This window comes from Scardinius erythrophthalmus (genome assembly GCF_964197995.2).
Source record: "Scardinius erythrophthalmus genome assembly, chromosome: 15".
In the NCBI taxonomy this organism is placed as follows: domain Eukaryota; kingdom Metazoa; phylum Chordata; class Actinopteri; order Cypriniformes; family Leuciscidae; genus Scardinius; species Scardinius erythrophthalmus.
In genome coordinates, this window is record NC_138235.1 from 12424288 (window position 1) to 12452260 (window position 27973).

The 27973-nt window shown below is 38.0% G+C and overlaps 2 protein-coding genes across 6 annotated transcripts in view; one reads left to right on the forward strand and one right to left on the reverse strand.

Moving 5' to 3' along the window:
* LOC308703790 (BEN domain-containing protein 2) lies at nucleotides 1-21320 on the forward strand. Of its 4 annotated transcripts, none has more exons than XM_081387704.1 (11): nucleotides 1-205; nucleotides 1274-1469; nucleotides 1666-1734; nucleotides 1855-1932; nucleotides 2536-2628; nucleotides 3624-3960; nucleotides 4494-4697; nucleotides 6059-6180; nucleotides 16956-17157; nucleotides 19816-20019; nucleotides 20337-21320. In XM_081387704.1, exons 2-11 carry the CDS (start codon nucleotides 1467-1469, stop codon nucleotides 20474-20476), a joined length of 1452 nt encoding a protein of 483 aa, XP_081243830.1. In that variant the 5' UTR covers nucleotides 1-205; nucleotides 1274-1466; the 3' UTR covers nucleotides 20477-21320. The 4 variants fall into 4 exon arrangements, with proteins under 4 accessions (XP_081243830.1, XP_081243828.1, XP_081243831.1 ...); XM_081387702.1 differs by having other exon boundaries at nucleotides 5-205; nucleotides 1274-1404; XM_081387705.1 differs by having other exon boundaries at nucleotides 24-254.
* LOC308703792 (uncharacterized protein) overlaps nucleotides 20630-27973 on the reverse strand; it is a 12567-nt gene continuing 5223 nt past the window's right edge. The window contains exons 6-10 of one of the 2 annotated variants that reach the window (XM_081387708.1): nucleotides 27337-27381; nucleotides 23981-24464; nucleotides 22435-22638; nucleotides 21097-21233; nucleotides 20630-20970 (exon numbers count right to left, since the gene is read on the reverse strand). In XM_081387708.1, the coding sequence (XP_081243834.1) occupies nucleotides 20917-20970; nucleotides 21097-21233; nucleotides 22435-22638; nucleotides 23981-24464; nucleotides 27337-27381 (924 nt within the window). In that variant the 3' untranslated portion in view covers nucleotides 20630-20916. The remainder of the gene's footprint in view (nucleotides 20971-21096; nucleotides 21234-22434; nucleotides 22639-23980; nucleotides 24465-27336; nucleotides 27382-27973) is intronic. The other variant, XM_081387709.1, reaches the window with a different exon arrangement.

Below are 27973 nucleotides of genomic sequence, written 5' to 3' on the forward strand. Positions count from 1 at the left end.
AGACATGCGCACAGAGGAATGACATTGCAGAACGGGCGTGGTTTGAATGTAATTAAAAATCCCGTTCAATAACAACAGCCTAACACTAGTAGTAAACCGTTCAAATATCAACAACAAGCTCAAGTAATAGGTGATAAATTACAATAAAGCTGTACGATAAACACTACGCGAGTGACAAGCGGCGGACCGAGCATGTCTGTTCACGGTACAAGTGCATCTCTTTACAACAATAATACACATTGAACGCTTTAAATGTGAGTGACTGACACAGAACAATACACACAACTGTGTTTTTTGTTTATCGCTTCATCGTGTTTTGCTGGCTCTAAAAACAGAAGTAGCTTCATATTCGCTGTGCGTTTATTCAACACACCGTTCCTCGTTTACTGCGAAATGAACTGAGAACGGAAGTAACGAACATTAGCCGTTTTAACGTTCTGTAATATCCGTTTAACACCAAATACCACTTAGAAATGGTATTAACATGGTACTAAAATATATTTCAACTATGTCCACATGTTTAAAACCAAGTCTTTTTTATTCTATTGTATTGGCTATGGCGTTCTGTGATGCTATCATCGAAGTAACTTACAGTAATATTATCAGATGGTGATAACAATATATACTACGAAATCGAATAATTTATATATTAATACCATGGTACATGGTAATTACCATGGTACTATACTTCAAAAATAGCAAGGCACTAATATTATTGTGTTTATGTTCCATATACTAAAATGTACCTTACCTTAAAAAATAATAAGGTACAACCATGGTAACTTTATCTTTTAGTAGAGTTGGTATCGTTGTAACACCATTCAGGCACTTAATTCATAATATTAATTCATAGCATAAAGTGTGCAAAAGTTTACGTCACTTTCATGGATAACTTTTTCCCCATGGAAAGATGCTCTTATGCTCACCAAGACTGCATTAGAAGAACAGTAATATTGTAAAATGTTATTACAATTTAAAATAACTGTTTTCTATTGTAATATATTTTAAAATATAATTTATTCCTGTGAAGCAAAGCTGAATTTTCAGTCTTTAGTGTCACATGATTCATTCTAATGCTGATTTACTGCTCATGAAACACTTATCATGACTCCAAACCTTTGAACGGCAGTGTATGTGTATACAAAAGAAGTCTAACCTCTCATTTGTTTGTAATTAGCACAACTAGGTTATGCCACAAATGAAAATTTTCAAGCATTTATAAGTAACTACAACTTTGGCACAGTGAAATAATCCACATGTTTTCTGCCTCCAGTTAACAGGGGGAGAAGTGTGTTGTGCGGTTTGCAGGATGAGGTGGAAGAGGACAGTCTGGAGAGCATGGACAACGACGGGACGGCAGTGATGATGAGATCCAGAGGCCCCAGTCCCCTCAGTGACAGTATGGTAGAGTATCACACTGTACATTTTCATACTTATCGGAGAGGAATACAACAGGGCTGCTCAGGATGGTAAGTAAACCATCCATGGCAGTTCCATGCGTATTTATTTATTTTGTTCACAAAATGTTGCCTTGATTTGGATTGTTTTCTTTTTTAAACTCTAATAACAGGCAAGAATTTGTAATATGTGGATTCATGTCTGTTGGTCATTTGATGGGGCAAATGCAGACATGAAATGGTCCTATCCTGTTATGTGTTCTGCTAGGTGTCCGAGGCGGATGATGAAGTTCTCATTAATGAAATCACACATGAAATACCATGTGATTCGCATGAGGTGATGGCTCTTTAAAAACATACTTCATTCCTATAATGAATAATGGCTTCAATAAGTTGTTCTTGTTTTTGCCTAACTTTTCTTTCAAAGCCTTTTTTGTTGTTGTTCTTGTGCATGAAGGCAGAGAGCGTCATTTCGACTGAGATATATGGAGCTGATTTGCAAAGAACTCTGGGAGAGATTCTTGCATACTGTCAGGTACTGATGAGGCAGCCCCGCCCTTAAAACGTTTCTGACCAATCCTCTCTGTTGTGTGTTGTAAGGCCAATTCACAGTGCATTGACAGACCGTAACAGACACTACGCTAGGTTTTGTCGGAGTGTGTTGGTGTCTGTCCGAGCTGAACGTGCTGATTCAGCGTCTGAGAAGTGACATGCTGTAATCTGGAGTCTGTCGGTGCAGAGTGAATTGGCCTGTAGACATTTTAAGAGCAGTTTTGTTCACTCACTATTGTTATTACTTTCAAATGAGTTTTTTTTTCCCCATTTCTTGTCTCAATTTTTTTTTCCTCCTGATAAAATGCTTTTTCAATATCAGGAATTCATGCTGGCCCGCATCACATCCAATCAATAGTTTCTATGAGCACATTGTACTGAAATTGCTCATTAACAGGAATCTCGTATTCGCTCCTCTGAGACGTTCTGTTGCAAGGAATAGTAGTCAAGGAGGGCAGAGCTCAGCGAAGGGTCAATTCTGCATCTTGTTTTGTTTTTTTTTACTACGGATTTAACAAAGATTGTTAATGTTAAACGTTGAGTTGTCTTTAAAAAGTCAGAATGACATTCAGGTGTCTTTGTGCAGGTTACATATGGAGCCATTCTGAAACTCGATGAGAAGTTTGAGATGCTCAAGGCGAAAGTAGCAAGCATCCAGAATCCAGCTGTCCTCTCTCAGGTAGAAATAACACACTTCACTCATATATCACAAATATAAATATTGAGTGTATTACAGTAACAGCTATACACTCAAGATTCACAATGTCAAGATTCATCAGGCTCAAACTGAAAGAATGGTGTGGAGGAAGCATGAAAAATAATTTTAGAGGAACTGTTGCCAAACATATAACATGATAGAAACATAATAATCATTGCAATAATGATCCAATCATAGACTTAAGCATTCACCTATTGAAATCCAAACAGCAGGGGTCTTTAGTTAAACCTTTTTGTATATATATATATATATATATATATATATATATGTTAAATAAATGTGGCATTTTATATTATTTTATATATTTTTTTATAATTGAGTGAATTAAATATTTTAATTTGATAATTTTCTATATGAATGTAAACCAACATTGCATGCAAACAGCAACATGATTATTCATAAATATTATACAAGCAACACCTGATTTTACTGAAAACAGTGAAACTAATTTTGTAAAATCATCCATAACCATATCAGTTGAATATTTTGTTAATGTGGCAAGTTGTGATGTTGCTTGAAAACCATAAACAGCACGAACTTGCATAAAACTAACCCTTTGCCTAGCAAACACCACTTCATAAGTCCTAAAACAATTTTCACCATTTCTAATCACCTTTTAGTTTTTGTTCATTTCAGTTCATTTTTATAATCCTGCAGTGTGACATGAATTTTCAAAAGAACTCCCAATTAACACGAGGTGATTAACATTTTTTTTTTAAGAAGAATCATGTCATACAGGTTTGCTTAAATATATATAATAATAATAATAATAATAATAATAATAATGCAGACAATAATCAACAGCTCTGTATTTTCACATTCGTCTTTGTCAAAATAAATAAAATAATAATCTGTTGGTTTTAATAAAAAACACTGGAGACATAAAAGTGTCTGTAGTTGAAGAAAGACCCATATGCAGTCTTGACTGTAAATGAACTTTCTCCCTCTCATCTTAGCGGCCACATTTGTCATCCAGCTACAGAGACCGCTGCCAGGCCAAGTCTGAAGCCATGATCAGCTCTGAAGCGCCGATGCCCCGTCTCGTTCATATCTCCTCTACGTCACCCCTTCCATCTGTGGAGAGCTGGAAACCTCCTGCCCTCTCCCCCGGCCCAGAGGTGCCCAGCCCTCCACGACTCATCATCCAGAACCAGGCCCGGGCCACAGCGCCAACCCAAACAACACAAGAACCTCTCAGCACCAATAAAATGAGTCTAATGCCGCAACATCTGGAGCGAGTGAAGAGTCCAGCTGAAATCAGCCCAGCGTCAACTACAGACCTTTATAAGACGAGTAAGAGAGTCCTTTTCCAGAAAAATATCTTAACGCTCTTAAAATTTACTTTGGAAGCACTGTTTTGTAATATGCTACAACTTGCTTTCAGAGAATATTTTTAAAGTGCCCCATTATGCTTTTTCCATTACCTTTCTGTAGTGTGTAATATCGCTGTTTTTTAATGTAATAAGTCTGCAAAGTTTCAAAGGACATGATAAATGGAGTGACAAAAAAAAAAAAAAAAAAAAAACCATTCCGCCTAAAACCAGTCGTCAGTAATTCCAGTCTCACCTATCTAGGTTTGTAACTACTTCGCATAATGGCAGCCAATGGTTTTCAATAGGTGTTTTTGACCTTGGATGCATGTAAACCATTGTTGGAACCAAAATTAGGAACCTTTAAAATAGCACAATAGGGGCACCTTAGGTGTAAATAAAGTGTGTTTTCTTACCCCATTGGCATTTTTTTATTGGCATTTGAACCACACTAAATTGAACGAGTTAGTGCCAATGATTTAATGCTGCCATTTGTGTCTGTTTCTACTCCTCTAGGTTGTCTGGGTAGCTCCGATAGGAAGGTGTTCCTGTCAAACTGCATCCTACAGAGGGCTGGTAAAATGGCACGTCCTGGTGCGGCGGTGCGGTACCTCACACGAAACATTTTCACAGTGGAGGAACTTTCTCAAAGCAGCACAAATGGAAACCCAACCAGACGCCTAAAGAGACTCGACCCAAACAAGGTCAATGCCATCAGAGGTGAGCTGGATCTATATCTCATGAATGGCCTTCTCTATGCTGTGTTGCCTACTATTTTCAGTGGTAAGTTGCAAAAGCCGGCTCAAAAAGTTGCGAAATGTCGCTAGATGACGTTATGTGCTAATTGTAGGTCATTTACATCTGTTTTCTCTCCTAATCTGTGCTCACACACTGTATTTTAATAAAACATATAGTCAGATGTCCAACAAAGTCGTTCTCATTTACATATTTTCTGTCAGACAACAGATATATATAACAAATATTATATATAGTGACCAGAAGTCCAAAAAGTTGCTAGATTTGTTGCTAGGTGCTTTTTTGAAAGATTTTTTTTTGGCAAAGGTGTCTGACAATTCACTACATCACTGTCTCTGTGTGATGTCTTTTTTTAAATTACATTTAAAGGGATAGTTCACCCAAAAATGAAAATTCTGTCATCATAGACTCACCCTCAAGTTGTTTCAAACCTGTATGAATTTATTTTTTTTGCTGAAACACAAAAGATATTTTGAAAAATGTCTGTAACCAAACAGTTGATGTGTCCATTTACTTCCATAGTATTTTTTTTTCCCACGAGGCACGAGGCAGCTTGGAGCGATTGCTAATGAGAGACGAGCGCGACACACGGTTCGAGATCAGTGGAGCTTTTATTATCCCACAGACGTTTCCGCTTCTTCCGGCCATGCATATGAGAGGGAACGCAGCGCTGTTTTATCATAATAGATACATGAGTGTGTTGAAAGTTATGTTATAATGCTACTCTTTGTGTTTGCTCGGCGGTTACTATATAAGACACTTGTTGCAGTGAGCTAGATCTATACTAGTTATGGTAAAACATGGTACTCGCCGTAAATCAAGAACTGTTTTGTTAACAATTTTCTGTCGATTAATGTATCCAAACAGTTGCTCACCTGTCTTATAAAACACAATATATTAAAGCATTTTTGGTGTTTCCATGGTTTCTACAAATGGAGGGTAATGCGGGTATGATGCCATTGATAGGCGACGCTTATTAAAACTGCTTATTTCTCTGGATTTAAACATTATTAGAAACATTTGGGATAATGGAAGTACACAAATCAACAAAATATATAACACTGTTTCGGGATATTTTAATCCAAAAATCGTATATATTGTGCCTTTAAGATTTTCTCAGAACTAACTTCTCTAACAACACTTTCCTAAGGCATTTCTCTGCCCCCCCACCCACCCACCCACCCACCCACCCACCCACAAAGCACAATGTAGAGATTTTGATTAATGCTCTACATGACTTGCTCAGCTTCATATATCAATATCTGTTGCAGTTTACTGAGCAGCATGAAAGTCACTCGTTTTAACAGTGGTGTGTATTTCCACAGAGTGGGCGGTAAAGAGATACCCAAAATTTGATCTTCGAGAGAAGGGCAAAGACTGGAAAGTTTGTCTGTCTGTGATAAACTCAATGGCCCGCTACTATCGGTTCATGGACAAGACACGGAAGGTGAGAATGACAGTAACTCTTCTCTAACATCAGCAAAAACGAACACTGTAACGTTAGTCTTTCCCTGTTTAAAACACTGATTGAGCGATTACATGAGACAGGGTTATTTTCAGTAAGTTGTACTGTATCTTTCATCATTCCTTCTGATGGTCATTCATGTTTATGGTTTTGCTGTAACTAGTGGTAAAGAGGAAGAGACAATTTTAAAGTTGAGACTTTGTTTCTTGTTAAAAGACAGGGAACTACACTGCGACCAAAATGGTCGCATATGCGACCTTTTGAAATGCCATTGCGACCAAAATTTTTAATGGGTCGCAAATGTATCACTGATTATTTTTGTACCTATGTTTTAGGCAATGTGCTATGATTTACTACGAGCATTTATTAAAACAGAAATGTGTATTTTAAGAATACGTTTTATAACGTGCTCTGAGCATTCAACACATCAAGTTGGCTTCAGCCCCGTGACCGTTACTTAGATTAAAATACCATTGTATCTGCGCGACTCACGCGCACACACACACAGAGAGAAGATAATTGTAAAATGAAAATTGACGGGCTATAGTTTAAATTTTGTTCTTGCCTGGGTTTTTTTCTGTCAAAATGTCGGAAAGCATATTGTATTATCCATCCATGTTTTTAAAATTCGTTAAATGACGGACGTTTTACAACACAGCCCTCGTTATATGTCGGATTCGTCAAACTTAGCCTACTACTTGATATTATTTTTAGAATAAGTGATTCGTTATGCTATTATTGGACTCCTTTCTATTAATTGTCAACTGTTTTCTATAAATATGTTTGTATGGCTAACATTTATGCAGCTAATGCCTGTCCTGTTTAAAATGTGCAATGTTCAAATGTAAAGACAGCACGTCACAAATAGAAGCCCTTCTCCCTGTGCTATTTAGTGTCATATTTGGTTATTGGAATAATAAATTAAGTAGCCTATCTTTATTGTGCACCTGTTTTTTTTGTTGTTGTTTTGTTTTTGTTTTCCTTTGTTTTTTTTACTGTTTTCTAGGGGTTTCTTAATTTTAGACCAGCACACATTATATGGAATGCAATGCAATATAATGCATATGTGTCCTATGTGTGACATATTTTGCACACAGGTAAAGGTGCCCAACACAAGTCATTTCTAAAGTAAAAAAAAAAAAAAAATTGTTTTCTATACAGAGATATCGGCCATAACAGCAATATTAATATCGGTTATTATCGGTATCTGCCACAATTTTCACATCGGTGCATCACTACTTAAGAGTTCAGGAGTCTGCCCATCTGTGCCAACCATAGCATGTTGAAATCCATTTTGCACTTTGTTGTGTACTGTATTTTCTATTGCAGTAAATCTATCCCAACCAATTTTAAAGAAAACAGAAACAAGAAGGCATGCATGTGCTTTAAAAGATGGCAAGTAAAATAAAAAGCACATCTGTATGCAATACAGTTTCATTATTGTTCATTATTATTCAGAGCGGCTTACTATAAACAATTTGTGCGACCAAATCATGTTTTGCGCCAGTAACTGAAAAAGTTAGTAGCGCAAGTGCCACCAGTGGAAAAGGTTAGTGTAGTTCCCTGAAAGAAACAAAGTTTTTTGCGATTATTGGATGGCAGGCATGCTACAAATGTTTAGTGTTTAAGTTTTGTTCACACATCAACAGAAAACAGCACAGGCTAAAAGATTTTAGATTTAAGAAACTTTGCTGATTGGAATTAAAATCCAAAACTGAAAATAGCTGGTTCGGCCTAAAAATTTTGGTAGATGAAATTTCAGTGCATCCCTAATGACAACTTTTCACCAATATCAGAATCTCTCAGAATGTGGCAACCTTCATTTTTTTTTTTTTTTTTACTATTAAAACCATTTAAAAACAATATATCTGCAGTATTTCTATGACGTTATTACTACTGCTTTTCCCATATGTCCTTGGACCCTTTTGATTTTTGTCTGCACTTATATATATATATATATATATATATATATATATATATATATATATATATATATATATATATATATATATATATTCAGGGTATATACAGAAATTCTTAAGTTGAATTTAATACCTTTTAATACCTTTTTTAATACCTTCACAATATTTTTTAATACCAGCACAACTTCAAGATGCAACTGTAGCAGTATAAAGTAATGAAATATCTTTCCAAAAATAATAAAACATTTCGGTGATTATAACTTAACTTCAACCCTGGACTCAAAAACCAACACAGAGACAGATAGAGATTTGTGGCCGATCCTTTCTTGCCCTCTTTTTTTTTTTTAAGCTGTGATTTTACCACTTGATTTCATAGCTTTGTAAGATAAAATCCTTCTTTGCTAGACCTAATAATTATTTTGGTCTATAATCATATCAATATCAAAAAGTAGAATAAAAAAGTATAGCATTAAAAAGTTTATTTTAACTAATAGTGTAATTTTCTACCATAAACTGTACAATTGAATAAAATTAGCTGCCAGATAAAAAAATAGCTATTAGATAACTTGCTTTGCACTTTTTTTTCTGGTTTCACCTCACTCCAGTCTAAACTAAATGATTTTTTTTTTTTTTGGTAATGTTTCTACACATTATGATATAAATAACCTGAAAATACTAGTAGTATACATACATGAATACATGAATTGTTTGTTCATGTTACTTAACAGTGCATTAACTAATGTTAACAAATACAACTTTTGATTTCAATAATGTAGGCTACTAGTAAATGGTGAAATTAGCATTAAGATAGATTAATTAATGCTGTAGAAGTGCAGTCTGCAGTCTAACTTATTAATAGTTAATGTTAATGTAGTTGACTAGAGTTTAATAAATGGAACCATATAAAATGTTACCGATCTGTTACACACCGATTCAGACGTCTCGTGAGTTCAGTGTCGGACAGATCAGTTATTTTAACCATTCATTAAAGTGAATCGGTTCAAAGGAGTCATTAGTTCGTGAATTATGCGATGTGTCATTAGCGGACGTCTACGTGTTGTGTGACTATCCCGGCAGTTAGGACATCGCACAAGTTTTGTGTCAAACACAGAAAACATTTCATTACTGGATAGTTTTGTTTGTTTATTGAAAATGTGGTTTATGTCAGCTGAATGGGCGGAACGCTTTTCAGAGAACATAAGGCAGTGTATTTTAGCACAATTCACACCCAGCGGTAATGCAAGAAATAAATATCCGAATGCGCCACGTGAAACTTCGGTCTTCCGACCTTTTACCATCGTGTGTCAATAGATTATGATTAATGTGAGCGAGGGCGAGAGAGCAAGAGAGGAGAGAGTGCGCGCGCGCGCGACCGGGGCTCTTTCTCTCTGCTCATTCTTTCAGTTAACATGTCATGCACCCTGTCAGCGCAGCAGTCATCTACATTAGGCTACTCACCGATCAAATAAGGCTTTTGCGGGACAAAAATGCGCTTTGGCGGCCGCCAAAAAAAAATAAATGCAGTAAAAACCCCGATGTCTCTTAAATGACTGAAATAGAAGCGAACTCGCGAACAGGTTTGGCAGCAAGCCAGCCGGGTAACTTACCCAGTTTGTTTCAGCGCGCGCGCGAACAAAAACCATGTCACATGATATCGCTCAGGTTCTACTCGCAACCTGTAAATAAATCCACGCGAATTTTAGAAGAAACGCCTGCACTTAACACAAATTGAAACTCATAGGCCTAGCTGGATAGGGGTTCGAAAATTTAATACCTCGACAGATGACATTTATTACTTTTTAATACTTTTTAATGGCCTTAATTTTGGCTAATTTCATTTACTACCTTTTAATACTTTTTACAACCCCGCGGACACCCTGATATTAGAGGTGGGCATAGATTAATTTTTTTTAATCTAGATTAATCTAGATTAATTTTGAAATTAATCTAGATTAATCTAGATTAAAATGGCTCATTTGAATTCTACTGAAGGCATTCAGAATATGTGTGCTACCCAAATAATGACTATAAAAGTAAAGGCCCGTTCACACCAAGCACGCTATAAAGATAACGACAAAGATAACTATATATGCGTCCACACCAACGAACGATAACGGTCTTTTTATTCTAAGCACGCGCTCGCGCGCCCCATTTTAAATGCGCGAGACCTTTAAATTAGAATGGATTCTGATTGACTGTCAGTGTTTTATCGTTTCGTTTGACAGCTGAAAAAAAATCGTTCTGAAAGTGATCCCAACGATATCGTTCCTCATATCTTTATCGTTATAGCAGTGGCGGATGCAGAACGTGACAGATGGGTGGGCCTAGATTAAGTCGAGGTGGGCCTGAATTTATGGGTGTTCCGAAATCAAGGCTGGGTTTCCCGATAACGGTTGTTTCTTAGCGCGAAGACTCTAAAGGGGGCCACACACCGGACGCGCAGCTCAGCGCCGCGCCGCGCCACGTCTAGGACAACGCTCACCTGAAAATCCGATAACATCAGCAATTTTCTGATTTCTGTAAATAAATATAAAACTAAATGTATATTGCAGCACATGGTAAAGTCCGTATATACATTAACTACGATTTGAGACACATAAATGTAAACACGGTCCTGAGCCGTTGCTGGGCATTATATTATATATTTATTTACAGAAATAAATATATAATATAATCTTATAGGAAGAAATCTTTAGGAAGCTGCTTAAGATATATCTTCTTATGTGCGATGTTACCGGGTGCTGTCCGTGGCGATGGTGCTGAATTGGTTGATATCGATGGCTCGAGAATCAATTATTCTCTCGTGCAGGGGCTTTTTATGTAAGAAAGCGGTGTTCTTTATAAAAGAAGCGCTTCAGAAATAGTTGAAATTTCATTTATTAGGACTCATGGGATATTATAAAAAATAATCCAAACTATAATAGCCTAGCCTACATATTTTTAAATTGTATCATATATTGCTGCCATAATAACCCATAATAACCCAATAAACCCAATTTGTATGTGCTTTCGTCTCTTTCCCATTTTTGTTCGCTGAGGTGGAGCTGCGATGAAATTTTGTTCTTGTAAATACTTTACAGCATTTCAATAATAATAAAAGTGTACATCTTACGTATGGTGCTCGGCAGTGATCAAAAAGGATTTTAACAGTGTATTTTGAATTTCTTCTTGTAAACTCAGAGATGTGGATTCAGACGGCAATTAAATCACCACACGACCTGTTTGTCAAAAAACAGTAGGTACTAATTTGGACAGGGATTTTTATTGCGGGTTGGGTGAGAAAAGACACTGATATTATGGATTCGGATGGCACTAAAATCACCGACTTACTGCTGTAAATGTTTAAAATACCGTATGAGCCCATGAGAAACAATATTAGCGTCTGAATAGGACTTGACTGACAGTAGCCTATGCTTTCACTGACCTTTAAAAGCGCTTTTTAATTAAATTAAATTAATTAAATGTTAATTAAATTTGTTTTTATTAATTAATTAATAATTCCCATTTTTTTTTTGTTGTGGTGAAGCTGCAATGAAATATTGTTCTTGTAAATACTTTCCAGCATTTCAGTAAAAAAAAAAAAAAAGTGTAGCCTAAATAAGAAGGTTTCGGGAAACGCTGAAACCTTGAGTCCTCTGACGTTACAAGGTGCTGTAGCCATTAAAGAAAACGTATTTAGGTTAATATATATGTTCAATATTATAATATACGTTTTTATTTATTTAATCTATGGTTATGAAAAGTGAACACTGAACAGCATTATAAGAGGCGCAATATGACATGGTCAGACATGATTATGACCACTTCATAGGTTTGTTTTGTAGAAAGACTTTCTTTAAAGTGAATTTCGTTTTGTATAAATTGTATCTTAATTTTAATAAATTTTTCATCAACCAATTGCAGATATAAAAACAAGCAAATATAACAGACAATAATCATGGAGGCGCCTGCGCGGTCACTTGCATTGCACGTTAACTGGAGCGCATCTCATCCTAACTTAACGAAACTCAGTGTATGCCTCACACAGACATGAGAAATACATCAAATGCACAAAGCTTGAAATGTCTTTAAACGAAATAATTCAAAACGAAAAAAAAAATTAAGGTTATAACATGGTGTTATTCAAAAAACGTTTTCCACTTGTCTAGTTCAGGGTGCTTGCAAGAAAAGTTCTCAAAGTGATTATAGCTGAAAGCTGCTCGGGAATTCTTTTCTCATTAGAATCATACTGTAACGCAATGAAACATTCAAACTGCTTTATAATGGTAAAAAAAAATGTTTATTAGCCTACTTATTTTGTAATTTAAATTTAATCTACTGTCAAAACTGAGCTAAATACATAAGCCTATATAACATAGGCTATGGCTACCGAGCCAGGAACATATAATTCACAAAAAGGCAACATTGTGATAGTGCATAGGGAAGATCAATTAGAGAGCACGTAGCTCTAACAAAATAACAAAAAAACAACCACAACATAACACTCTATTCATTGAACATTTAAAGTAATGACATGTTAACTGAACGAATATTTAGGCCCTGAACAAGAGGCTGAGGTCAACCCCCACTACACGTTTAGCTTTCTAAAAAAGCAACATTATTTGAGCTCAGAGGCTCAAAGTAGCCTACTTAATAGTCTCATCCTGCTATCAAGCCACGGCCTACATGTAAAGAAAACCATGGCCTATACCTTACCCGGCTACACAAGGCGGAGTCGCCTGGGTTTTGAATTAAAGATGCTTATGATCTCGTCATAATCCAGTGTTTCTGTCAGTTCTCTTTCAAAGGATAACAGGGTCAAATTGTTCAAGCGTTCAGTCACCATTGATGCTCTCAAGCGAGTGTTGATCCTGTGAGTAGCGGAGAAAAGTCTTTCAACACTGCAGGACGTCATGGGTAGTGTGATGATGGCCCTTAACAGACGGTTCATTCCGGGGAAAATATCAGCAGCGCAGGCATCCAACAATTCAATTAGTGAGGGCATTTTGTCTTTGTCAGCTTTGCCCTTGATGAATTGGGTAAAAAAGGCAAATTCCGCATCACAGACTGTTATCCCATACAAGCTGCAAGGAGATTTGATCAGTTCTTGTGTGCCAAAAGTGGTGGATCCTGGGATGAGGGCAGCTGAAGCTCGCATTATTCCGTAGGTGTCGTCTTTAAATCGGCTGTTCAATTCAGCCATCTCGTTATCCAGAATACAGTTCCAGAGTGCTCTCAGATCACCATTATTTTTGATAGCGGATGTTTTTCCCAATGTTGTGGTGACAATAGACTGACTAAACTTTGCAGGCAGCTTTCGCTCACGAGACATTATCAGATCCCAGCATGCTATCTCGTATTTATCCATCAACTCCTCTGTCAATCTGAGAACTTTGTCAAAGTCACCATCTGAATCATCTCGAAAAGTGGCAAGGGTGGCTTTCAATGTTTCAATTAAGGAGATGCAGTCTGTCACGCAGATTGCTGGACTTTGCAGCCCCTTTGTGGCAAAATCGCTGCACTGAAACAACTTGCAAAACACAACAAGCATGAAAATGAACTTTTTTGTTTGCATCTGTTGTAATAGGTTATCTGCATCTAGTTTTGTCTGTCCACTTGTCTCAGAATACTCAGCAAGAGTCTCAAGTAACACGTCTAGCATTTCTAAAACTTTATGAACAGATCCTGATTTAGAGCTCCACCTGGTGTCACATGACCTTTCCAGTTCCTTACATGGGCGTTCTGGATGCATTTCCTTCTGAAGTTCCACAAACTGAGCGTGCCTCTGGGCCCCAGTGAAGAAGTTGTGTATCTGATTGATGACAGTGAAAAAAGTACTGACGTGTCCAGATGATTCCGCAGCAGCACAAAGCACTAAATTCAGTCTGTGGGAATTACAGTGTACATACACAGCTTTGGGAAATGTCTCTTTCAAGATAGATTGAACGCCTCCTCTGTGCCCAGACATGACCGATGCCCCATCAAAACAGAACCCGACACAGAGAGAAGGGTCCAAACCAAGTGGTTCTAGAATTTCAAGGATCCTCTGCGATATTCCTTGAGCAGACAGGTCAGCTGTTTTGACAAAGCCCAGCGCTCGTTCTTTGATTGTCCCACTATGGATAAATCGAACACAGACAGCAACTAGCTCGCGTTTCGAAACATCTTTAAACTCATCTGCAAGTATGGCAAAATATGTGGGCCTAGGCTGTTCTTGCATCTCCGTTTTTATCTTCCTGAGTAGAAGTGAAGCGGCAGCCTCAAGCAGCTCGTCCTGAATGTGGTGGGACATGAGTGTAGCATTTCGTGGCAGTTCAACAAGTTTTTTTTTTTATTTCTGGGTCGTACTTCGATATAAACTCGAATAGCTCCAAAAAATTCCCCTTGTTTAACGCTTCCTGAGTTTCCCGGTGCCCTCTCAGGGGTATCTCCATTTTGGCACACTGCATGACAACATCCAGCACAACTTTGACGTGCTGTCGATTACGTTCAATGAACGAAATGGAATCTCCGTGCATCTGATTTAATACAGTACCGCTGCCTTGTTGCGCATGACTTTGTTTGTAGGAGAGTAATTTTACAAGTGCAGAAGCATGTAGCTTGCTAGACTGATGCTTCTCACAGACCTGGCCGATACGTTTCCAATTTTTGAAACCCTCTTTAGTAAAAGTCCCCTCAGTGTGCTGTTCAGGAAAATGCCGACAGGCTTTACAAAAAATCAGGTCTTTCGACTGGCTATATTCAATCCAGTTGAACCTTTCATACCACTTGGCGTTGAAGCTTCGATATTTCCCATCAATTATGGTACTCGGGAATGCCTGTAGATGAGGTTGGGTAGCAGGTTCCCCCAGAGCTGACAGATCCGACGGTGCAATTAAGTGTAGCAGTGATCGTCGATTAGCCATAGGCAGATCTGCTTGCCGGTTAGCATCAGTGGAGGTCGTCGGTTCGGAGTTAATCTCCGCTCCATTCTCAGAGCCAGTGGTTGTTCCATTACGATCCACAGATTGGTCCTCCAAATAATTATTAATCTCAATACGAGGTTTTTTTAAAAAATGAGTGAGAGTAACTTGTTTGGCCATACTAAGAAAAATCAAGATTCCGTACACTTCTAGCGAACGTTATAACCGTTGGTTGTTCGCGTCATAGATGGTTCGCGCCAGATTACAATAGAGCGCGCTACGATGTTGCATTGACCAATGAAAACAAGTCACCAACACACTTAAATATTAAATAGTTATCAGGCTTACTTATAATTTTACTGTTTTAACATAACATGTTATAGATGAAATACACCACATAAAGTAGTATCCATATTTAACAATACAGAGTAGTATTTTATTTATTTTTTTATTTCTGATTGGGCGGGCCAGCTGTCAATGTGGGCGGGCCCAGGCCCGTCCAGGCCCGCCCACAGCTCCGCGCCTGCGTTATAGTTGTGGTGTGAACTCTGTTATTCTTTAATATGGAGAACGATTTTTAGAATTATATCTTTATCGTTATCTTTATAGTTATCGTCCTTGGTGTGAACGGGCCTTAAGTCTTTGAGAACGGGTTTCTCAAGCCAGGTGGCTCATCTCCTGTTTCCAAAATGCATCACAAACTGCTTGAGAAAGCTGTTCTACTCATAGACTGTAAAAAGTTACTACTGTACTGTTACCGTCCGTAGTTAACATTAGGTAGGCCTATGTTATTATCAACTATAGGCTATCAATTAGGGATGGGCGATATGGCCTAAAATCCATATTGATACATTGCAGCCTCTTGCGATAACGATATTATTATAAAACCATTTCAGAACAGGTTACACAGACCCTGCTAAACAACTGCTAAATGTTTTTTTTTTTGTTTTTTGTTTTTTTTTTGTTTTTTAAGGGTATATGTAGTTTTGAGAACATACATTGTGCAAAACTGTAAGTATACAACAATTTTGCAGATAAATAAAATTTAAGTACACTAGCTGCAGAGACTTAAGTAGGTCTAATGTTTATTATGGCTTGGAGCTTATGAAACCCCAAATTTAAAATTAGAATATTCTAACTGATGTCTTTTCAGTTAAAAAGAAACACAACAACGATTCTTTAAATCGGGCGCAGACAGAGATATTGTTCTACACCACTCAGATATATTGGGAATAATACACGGCCGCTGGTATTCAGTGATATGTTTCGTTTTGAATTTGAGGTGGTAGAACGGATTAGTCGTGTGTTAACTTACCGAACTGTTACACCACACAGTCTACGTCGGACGGCTTAAATCCGAACCAAGTCCAAATAATGGATGTTGCACCAGCACCGATCTTTTACACCAGCTTTCACTTTCAGGCGTGTTTACTTAAGACGATTATGATGCGATGCCTCGTGGCCGCGGGTAGATTGCGTCATCATAGCTTGTGTAGCTTGAGCCAGCTCCCAACCCAACTTGGAGAATAGATTAACGGCGATATTTTTTTTATCGCGCGATAAGAGTCTCGCTGCGTTAACGCCGATAACGGCCCACCACTAATATATACATATATATATATATATATATATATATATATATTTTTTTTTTTTTTTTTTGCCTGTTTTAAGCGTTTTATGATCAAGTAATTTTATGCTGATATTTGTACCTGAGATGCTATAATTCAACTAAATTAAACCAAATATTTTTGTAAAATTAGTTTTAAAAATGTTGGTTTTAAATTACCTCATTAGTTGAAAGTACTTTTAAAATTAATTTGCCGCACTGCAGGATTATTTAAATTAACTGCATAAAAAGTGACAAAGAAATGGTGAACGAGTAGTCAACTCACACAGATGACTAGATCTTTCTTGGAGTGGTATGTTTGTTAGTAAGTTAATGTTTTGTTCACAGCTAAAGATTGAAGAAAGTGTAAAACCTGAGAACAGTGGATCAGTGACATCAGAATCGGCACCTAAGGCGGTTGCGTGTGAAGCGGCTGCAGAGATTGATGTTGAACTGTCGGACAGCGACACTGAGCAGAAACAGCAGGAAGTTCTGATGAGCCACATCACAGAAGAATACGACATGCCTGCTGACTGGGAATCTAACGGCGGTCAGTGCGGACTGAAACATCACATCTGTCACTCAGATATAGTTCCTATTAGGGCTGTGCTTTGGGGTCAAGAGATCAATGTTTCAATTACGTCTGTTAATACGGTAGCTATGTTTCCATCTGTCTATTTTTATGCAAATGTTGGGATATCGCATTAAAAAGAAAAAACCTGGAAATGCCAAGATGCACAAATTCTATAGAGATTTTTTATCCGATAAAATATCCGCTAGCCTAACGTCGTCATACTCAGATTCTAGTCAGAATGTGAGTCTGATACTGCTCCACTGGGCTGTGATTATGGGGCATGTTTCAACAGAACCAGGAAATAAAATGCCTCTGCACTCAATTGGATAGACCTACAACCAATCAGAGCAATGGAGAAAGTGATGTATGTTTTTCATTCATCTTTCTTTAAAATAATCTCAATTCACCAGCGGCAGCCATCTTTGTTGTAAAAGAATTCAACCCAAGCGCTCTTTGGTGACGTGGATGATTACGTTACTGTTGATCATCTGTCCATCATCGTATAAAGCCCGCCCTGACAATTTGATTGGTCCGAACAGCTCTGGTTCGAGCATAGTTTCTCCACAATGGATTGAGTCCAGAACGAACTTCCAGACCTCAAATGTTGTGGGCGGGGCTAAGTTCGGCTGGCATCCAGGCTATATATGTGCATAAACTACAATGGAAACATATTTACCAAATAAATCCCTCAATGCTCAACAAAAAAAACTCACATAACCTTGCCTCAGAATCAGATGTGATTGGATAACTGGACCAACCAATGGACCAATCACATCGCACAGCATTTCAAATGTTGTTTTTTGTTCTGAAATGGCAAAAAATTCAAAAAATAAATTGTTTGCGCATAGCATACTAACTAGTCTCCTACATTGCTTTTCTTTGTTCTAAAGAGGAGAGTTATTTATCTATGTCGGGTCCAAATTTAGGAAACGACGAGCACATGAGGCTGAAGCCTGCTCATATTTATCAAGCAGTAAAAATGCTCTTTTTAAGCCTAAAACAAGGTGTCTGTGGATGAGTCTGAAGCAAGGCCTGATGGGACGACATTGTCCTGCTCCACTTCACAGACGATGAGTGGAAGGAGAAGTTTAGAATGACACGACTGTCATTTATGACACTTCATTCAACAACAACAGTTTGTTCTACGCATCATACATTATTGCACCATTTCTACGTTATTGCACATGTGCAGAATTTGTACAGGTTCGATTTTCAATCCGATCAAGTGTTTAGATATCCTCTCGGATTAGAGAGGTTTAAAGGTTTAAAAACCACCCCATAACATGCAAATGAAATAAATCGGATTCACAATGACATCGAAATAATGATACTGTGAAGTTAAAAAGACTGTTTGTGAAGCTGTTTCACACCTAAACATGACACTGTTTCTGGATCAGCAGCAGCGCCAACACAGATCTGAATGTTAACTGTGATCGTACTTGTCAAAGGTTTTATAGACAGTTGAATCATTGTCATTTAGGAACAAGATCACATGGGTGTTTGAATCCAGATTGCGTTCTTATAACGTCTTATTAATGGAAATGCAGGCTCTTTTCAGGCTAGACATTACATTACATCCAGCTAAACGTGGATAATTTCAGATACGCAAACGTAGCTTTATCCATATTAAATCTGTTAAAGGAACGGTTTCTGTTCAGATTTTCAGACAAATCTCAGTTCATCCCACTTAATTTACCTGAAGTGGTTTGCTCTGATGATCCTCTGTGTACTGATAGAGAAGCATGAATATTGGCCATAATATCGGCAGGTTGCAGCCAATCACGAAAGTCGACATTGCACGACCAATCATAGAATATGCTGCTTATTTTTTTTTATTATTATATATATATATATATATACATATTTTTTATTGCGCTATGTTCTGTTGCTGAATTTGGATCACGTTCGTAGGCTATTGAATGAATAAAATCCCTATTATTTCCCTAAAAAATATAACCAATTTGAACTGGAACGTTGTCCCATCTCGAAATTCACTCCGTCCCTGCACGTAACCACATCAGTCGGATTGAATTGGCCAGATCCGATTGAAATTTTATTCAGGTTGTAAGGGGTGGCTTAAACCGTTTCTAATACCTTCAATAGGGCCATGTCAACACTTGATCGGATGGAAAATCGAACCTGTACAAATTCTGCACATGTGCAATAACGTAGAAATGGTGCAATAATGTATGATGCGTAGAACAAACTGTTGTTGTTGAATGAAGTGTCATAAATGACAGTCGTGTTATTCTAAACTTCTCCTTCCACTCATCGTCTGAGAAGTGGAGCAGGACAATGTCGTCCCATCAGGCCTTGCTTCAGACTCATCCACAGATGCCTTGTTTTAGGGTTAAAAGGGGCGTTTTTAATGCTTAATAAATATAAGCAGCACGGCACAAAGATTCATATGCTCATCATCTACTAATCAGGACACAAAAGAGATACATATTAAGTATGCTTTTATGGCAAGACGATGGTTAGTCTGCACCAACGGCATTCAAATCAGATTTGAAGCTTGTGACAAACAAGCATTCAATCAATCGGAATGATTTAAATCCGATTGAAAGAAAAAGTGACCATGTAAATGTAGCCACTCAAGTCTGATTCCTCATTTTCGTGTGTTCTTCTGAGCAGTGTATCTGGGCCCGCCTCATCGGGATGTGAAGGTTCCTGGGTTTGCCTTGTCTGCAGCACATCTGCGCACACGTCCTGAGCTTATCGCGCGGTATCTCATTAAATTCATCTTCCCAGAGGATGTGCTGGTACGCAGTAATGTTTACGGGGGGGTGCGGCGCGGCATTCAGGCTCTCGACCACAACAAGATCTCTGCACTAAGAGGTGAGATGTCTGATAATCGGCAATGTACAGGGTGGGCCATTTATATGGATACACCGTAATAACATGGGAATGGTTGGTGATATTAAAGTCCTGTTTGTGGCACATTAGTATATGTGAGGGGGCAAACTCCTCAAGATGGGTGGTGACCATCACATATACTAATGTGCCACAAACAGGACTTTAATATCACCAACCATTCCCATGTTATTACGGTGTATCCATATAAATGGCCCACCCTGTAGTTAGCTGCTTTTTCAAAACGGTAAACGATTGGGCACCAGCTTCTTCACAGCTTCTTTCACTCTTCTCTTCTTCAGAGCACTTGGTGGAGCGTTTTCCCTGGATGAAGCTGGAGGAAGATGGAAGCGACTGGAAGGTTTGCGTTGGAGCTATAAACAGCACCATCCGCAAGTTTCGATACGAGCGCAAGATGGGCATAAAGAGAGGGATACGCTAGCGCAGTTAAAAACTGCTCAATAACATTGAAGTGAAATATTAATTTGCAGAGGTGTTTGTGAAGAGTGACTTGTGTCAAGACAAGTCTAGCTAGTTGCTGTTACTGGTGGTTTTTATAGAATGTGTGACTAGTATTTAATTTCAGTTGTGATTTATACTGGTTGTTACTTTAATATAATTTTCAACAGATCTGAAAAAAAAAAAACTTTATTTGGCAATATAAAAAAATTATACAGGTGTATGACAAAAAAATTGTTAATATATGGATTTATTAAGAATAAAACAAATGTTAATATATTATGTATTCAAAACTTCTCTTTCCTTAGAAACATAGCAGTTATATAAAAGAGAAATACTGCTGTTGCACTTCAGTTCTGAACTAAAGTTGTAGAGTTCAAGAGTTCAGATGATTTATTGAAATGAAGTATGTGTGTGTCTGGGTTACAAAACAAACCCTCGGGAGTATGAAGGGTCATTTTTTGTGTCTCCTTCAACCTGAAATAAAGCACAGAAGCTCTGGTTAAAACGTGTTTTGCCCCTTAAACTACTGAATGAAAGAGTATATTATGTAGGTTAAACAAGTCCTAGCAGAGAACTAGCTGGCATGATTGAGAAACGCACCTCCTTTGGTAGATATGATGTTTTTTCAGCTGTTTTCTTGAGGTTTTTGGTGATGTTGTTGATCACTCCAAGACACTGTGCCCATGACACACCCCTCACGCCGATGTCAAACTGTGGGTACATCTCAGCCAGGAACTCTAAACACACAAAGTGTATATATTTTTCATTTCCATTTAGAAATGCTAATGGTGCACAAATTTAAGTTTGGAAATAAACTCTCCTGGAAAAAAACTTGATTCACAAATTATTCCTTAAAGGGGGGGGTGAATTACTGTTTCATGCATACTGAGTTTTTTACACTGTTAAAGAGTTGGATTCCCATGCTAAACATGGTCAAAGTTTCAAAAGTTAAGTTGTACGTTTGAAGGAGTATTTTTGTTCTAAAAATTGTCCTTCCGGTTTGTCACAAGTTTCGGAAAGTTTTTTTCGAGTATGGCTCTGTCTGACGTAAGAGAGGGCGGAATTTCTTTATATGGGTCCTAAGGGCACTTCTCCGGTAAGATCGCGGGCGCGCGCGCACTCGTAGACCAGAGCAAGAGAGTGAAAGCAGTTCGCCATCAAAGCGCCCTGCCCGGCTTTTGGGAAGCCAATGTCACCAAAGAAGTGTGTTTTTGGTTGCCAGGGCAAGACAACCCTGCACAGATTCCCAAAGAACCCGGCGTTAAGGGACCCGTGGATGGAGTTTGTTTTTCCTGAGCATAAACGGAGTTGTGATAGACTGTTGTTCCCTGCATTTCGACGATGATTGTTTTATAAACAAAGCCCAGATCGTCTAATGCTTAAGGATCGAGCAGTCACAATGATAAAGGTTCGCGGTCGTGCGCTGGAACGGTGAGTAAAACTGTTGAACAAATGTCTCTGTGTGTTGTTAGCTCGGCGCGTTAGCACAGCTTTAGCTCCGCCCACACGGCCCGCCCCCAGCCGCTCGTTTTTTCCGGAAAGACTCGGTACAGCCAATCTTGCAATTAAAAATATAATAAAACAAAAGACTTTTTGGAGATATGAAGGATGCAATATTACTCTATAGGTACTCAAGATTAACAGGAGATTGAGTGAAAATGAGCATTTCACCCCCCCTTTAAACGTTTATGCATCAACGCATCAAAAGTCAATATATTTTTTAAATTACAAATTACAAATAATTTTTTTGCCATGCCAACTTAATATCTTTGGCTAAATACTTATTGCGCACAACATGACTTTGCACATAAAAAAATACAATCTATAGATTAAAATTTAATTTGAATCTGTGAAGTTGATAAACAGTTATTTCTGGTTAAGCATCTCATTTCTGAGCATTTCATGGAGAAAAACAAAGCAAGAAGGGACTGCATTTACCTCGAAGGGCTTCAATTTTGTTTGGGTCGAGTTGCTGGATGCCCTTAGCGGGGTTGCCTGTGACCGCACTGCAGGACAGGATGCTGATGGGGAAGAGAGCGTGAAGCACAGGCTCCACGGCCCTCTGCGGCTCCACCTCCTTAAACGCCAACTTGTACACGGACAATGGGATCCACACTTTCCGCAAGGCGCTCCCGATCATTACTGAGGAAAAAAAGACCATTCACTAATCAATTTCTAACAAGATTGGCACTTAAACTGAAGTTATTGAAGTAAAAAAATTTAATGTTCTCTCCATTTTTTTAAAATTTTATATTCAAGTAAAAAATTTGAGTATAGGCAACAGTTTGGCATACATTTTAATTTAGTGTGTAGTGCGACTTACAATAAAAGTTCTCAACATGGCAAGGTTATGAGCCCTTGCAGTCAAGTCGGAAATATCGTTATTACTGATTCTGAGCATGCGAATGATCGAGCGAAGTGATATTTACAAGTGGAAAACTTCTAGACCAGCCAATGATAGCCAGGGGGTTCGCAAAATAATCTGCTGTAGAACTACCATATTTCCCAGACTATATTTAGCATTTTTATATCATCTAAAACGTGCTGCGACTTACATTCCAAAATGACTTGTATAGTGCATTTAATGTCCAAAAAGTAGACACTTAAGTTTTTATAGACATTTTTTCATGTCTGTGCTACAAGTATTTTTGAACGTAATAATAAAAAGCGACTGATACACCGTTGCAATTTATGTTTCTAAACAACTTACGTTTGACCCGGTGTGATTACTCAGGTGCAACTTATTTTCCGGAAAATGATATATTATTGAAAAGTGCATATTTACATTTACATTCATATTTACCGATTTTTGCCAGTAAAACGAGCATATTGTGTTCATTACTCGCACCCACATTAACGTTGGGTTTATTCACTGTAATACTCATGAGGGGGGCCTTGGAAAATATTCTACCCTATAAGGGGTCCCTGGCCCCAAAAGGTTTGAGAACCCCTGTTCTAGACGATACACAAGTGATGCCATTGGAAAGGGAGTTAAATTTGACACATTCATCTATAATATAGATCTCATCTAATAGATCTAAATATAGAGATCAGTTTGCAGAAGTTTGGAGTGAATGGTGTTAATCGGCTTTCACAGTTTGCTTAACATTTAATGTGCTTTCACACAGGCAGTTTAGTTTGAAATGTTTAGTTCTACATTTTATTCTGATAATCCATTACACTTGGATATATGTCACAATACGGAAGAAAAGCTCTGTCAACTACTTGTGTTTTAACTGCGAATTATCAGTGAAGGCCAGCTATATCATTAAAGCTAAATCAATACTAAATTGATTTTTTTTTTAGCATAAGCCAACATGACTTCTAATATGACATTTCTAAGAACTTGGCCTTAAAATTTAATTTTAAAAAGAGTATTCCCTTTTATCATCTCAAACTGTGTTATTTGTCATTGACCTCAATACCCTATCATGACACACTGCCCACCAAGTAATCGCATCATACTGTCAACTCCATATCCTACCTTTGTGGTCCTCCTGAACTTGAAGTGTGGCCTCTTTGTTGTTGGGCATCTTCTCCAATTTAACTTTCTCCTCCTCCACCGGGGCCAAGACTTTCTCTCTTTGCTGCTGATGCTTTGGGCCTGTGTTGCACAAAGAGCTTTTCTTCACTATCTGGGATGGCTGTGGATCATCCATTGTCTCATCTCCGAATGGCTTTAACACGAGTAAAGCAGGATCAGGAGTTTCAGATAGGCGCTGGGATCCATTATTGCGCCCCCGACGCCCACGTCCACGCCCGCGTCCCCTGCCCCTGCCCCTGCCTCGTCCCGCACCAGGAGGTTTGGCCGACTGAAGGCTGTTGTTGTGAGCTTGCTGGAGACCTGTCCTGTCCGGCCCTCGCTTCCACGGAGGGATCCACCACGGGTTTGTCTGGACTGGTGGACCAAGACGCTGGGCCAAAGGACCGGACAGCTGCCCGTCTTCAACAGGTGGAGATGCCGGTCTCTGAGAGATGTGGGACACATTATCAGCTAAAATTAATGACAAAAACACTCTTGGTGGGTATCCTAAAAACAGTCCTTTTGAATAACCAATCAGGTTATCCAGACATGGTCTGAATTTTGCCAATGTGAGGGAGGATGGAGACCGGATATATGCTTTAAGGTCCTGCTATAAAATACAGGAATTTTGGTTGATGATTATATTAAAAAGTATCAGGATTGTGCTTTTTTTGCTACTAGGAGATCCATCTTTTTTTACGCTTTAATGTTGAGACGAGCGAACGGATCCAAATAAAAAATAGAATACACTACATGACTTTTGCACAGATTTTTGTCTCGAAATTGCAGTCAGTCGCCAAAAATCAGAGCCAGTCAATAGTTTATGACACATGAGTCAAGGCTCTTGCATCTTTCCCTGTGATTTCTTGTACTGCACATACAGAAGAGAGAAAAATCTCTGATACGCATTAAAACAAGTCATTAACAACTAGTTATTAACAACTAGTTGTTCAGTTCAGTTTCGTACACATGTAGAAGTTTTGTATATGCGGTTGTCAATACCTGCAGTTTTGGAAGTTGATTCAGAAGTAGAATGTGGTTGTCACTGCCGTAAATTACTGAACTTGTGTGTTAAGAACAGGATTAAGCACTAAAACACAACTGAATTTAGCTGCATTGTGTGTGTGACCAAAATCTGTTCCGACTGTAAAAGTGTAGTGTATTCCAGCCTTTACTGCGAGAGACTGGTGATCAGCAGGGTTGCAGTCTTTCCTTAAAAGAGTTACAGAAGTGGGGAAGGTGGCAGCATATGAAAAATGTCACATAGGTTACTTGAAAACTTGGACATTTATAGCTGGAGGGGTAAATATTTGCCATGTAAAGAGGATATGGTGTAACGAACCTGATGAGATTGGTGGTTTTACTTTTTTTTTATTATTATTATTATAATTTATTAGATCTGTTCCAGCAATCGATGCATTTGCTACCTCTGTAAAATGAAGTGTTTTGTTTTGCCTATTGAAGGAAAGTTAAATGTCCGACACAAAAAGAGCATATTATTGTAATACTACTCCAAAGTAATACAAAACGAAAGCATTAAAAGAAGAGAAAAGAAAAACATAACTGATCACAAATTATATTTTATGACTTGTCCCTGCACTGAGCTCACATGAACTAGAAGGAAGTCTATTGTGTCTCCTAGTTTTAGTCAGCAACTTAAATCACCAGGCAGTTCTTAACCTATCACAACCACTATATTTGTTCTCTTTTAAACACTAAATTATGGTATAGTCCTCAATCTCTTGATCGCGGTGTCTAATTACTCCACTGTCCTGCAGATTTTAGCTTTAATACTAATTAAACACCCATGAACCAGCTAATCTAGGTCTTAAGGACCACAATAAACGATCAGGAAATTGTGCAGGACTAGGGGTGTGCGATATCATGATTTTTGATCGTGGACGATTAAAATGTCTCCACGATCTGCTTTTGAAGAAATACCGTAATATCGTGTTAAAGTGCATTCAATCAGTTCACTTCTGGCGCCTCCATCTCAACATACTGTACAACACGACGTACATACTCATCACACGTTAATGCAGAGGTACGGGACACTGCAATTCACAAAAGTTCATTATTTGCATGTGCTTTAATGCCTTGCCGGTTAAACATTTCATTTGCGTTCTGATGCTGTTCTAACGTGCGCTTTTCTGAGTGCTTACATCCGTCATGTAAGTGCATCCGTCATCCGTGCATGTCAAACAGTACCTGGTTACTGGACGAAGTTATATTTTTCGAGTCTTATTGCGCTAATACGGTCAAATACTCACAAGGTTTACATAAACACAGTTGGTTTTGTCTAAAGTGAAAGCAAACATTGAGAAAATCTGGTGCATGTATTTTATATGTGTGTATTTTATATGCATGCCGGTTATAAAGTGACAGTAGCCTACAGTAAACATGCTGCCGCTTGTCCTTAAAGGCGTAGTTCCCCCAAAAATGAAAATTGTCGTCATTTACTCTCTCAAGATGTTTTAAACCCGAATAAGTTTTTCTTCTGTAGAAAATAAGTTATTTTGAAGAATGTGGGTAACCAAACAGTTGCTGGTCCCCATTTTTTCCTACTATGCAGCTGTTTGGTTACCCACACTGTAACATAATATATTATTTTGTGTTCAGACCAAGAAAGAAATTAATACAGGTTTGGAACAACATTAGAGTGAGTAAATAATGACAATTTTCATTTTTGGGGGAACTACGCCTTTAATGTTAATAAAACAACAAAACACAATGAGAAAATCACTCACTGCTCTTGACTGAGAACATTAATAGTAGCTTTAATAAGAATCAATGTATAATTCATAAGTCTATGTAGTTTTATTTTCATATTTGTTAATTTAATTACTTTCTTCAATGCTACTATTAAATACACCTACTGTAGCTGAAAAAAATAAAGCACTGTCTATTTCATTTATATTAAGTTGTGTTTGTGTAATGTGTATCTTTGTTCTTATTTTATAATAACAAAGATTTTTATCTTTGCCACTTTGGCCTAAATGTCTGCATTCTTTTTTATTTTATATTTTGTTACCCAAGGCTTTGTTTTTAAAATAGGGACATTAGTTTGGCTGTAATGCTCAGTCACTTGCGAAAATAGTAAAACCAACATGAGAAAGAATCGTGATAAAATCGTGATTTTCCTGAAAAAAAAAAATCATATGATATGATTGTTTGCCATATCGCCCACCCTATGCAGGACTCAGATTTGTTTCTGCACAATTGATTTAGGTGAGACCAAATGAAATCCCTCAACAGTTCTGTGCATAAGAGTGACGCATCAACAACAATACATAGTGGTATATGGTTTACAGACAAACCTTTGAAGCATTCTTCAGCCTCGCTGAGCTCCTTACATAAGACGGCTTTAAGAAAAGAGAAAAGATGATCTATTTTCAAAAATCACATATAAAAGGTCTGTACAGGCATACTGTCATTGAGTGCATCGGTAAAATATCATGGTCAGTTAGTCTCAGGGCTTGACAATCAGATGTTTCTTTCTGCTGGCCTAGTCGCTGCAGAAGTTCAGATTTTAATTTTCTCTGGTGACGCTTTTACAGGGCCTGGAGCAAAAATTTAACATTTATAGCATCATCTTTTTAAACTAAAATGTGATTTATTTAGCTAAATATAAGAATTATATCACAACACACATCTTATATTTTAGTTTTAAGTAATCAAAAGCTTTTTAAGGGCTCATATTGTGCGACAGCACAGCAGATGTAAAACCCTCTAACACAAAGGTCTTCAACCCTGCTCCTGGGGATCCACTGTCCGGCAAAATATATTCCCAGCCTGCTTCAGCACACCTCTCTGTGATGGTCAAGCCATCCTGAAGAGCTGGTTCAGGAGTGTTTGAGGCTTTTTACACCTGGTCACTTCATGCGTTTTCTCTGATCGGATATCAATCCGATCGTGACTCCGAAACGCTTCCGTGACGGATTTAAACCACTTCCT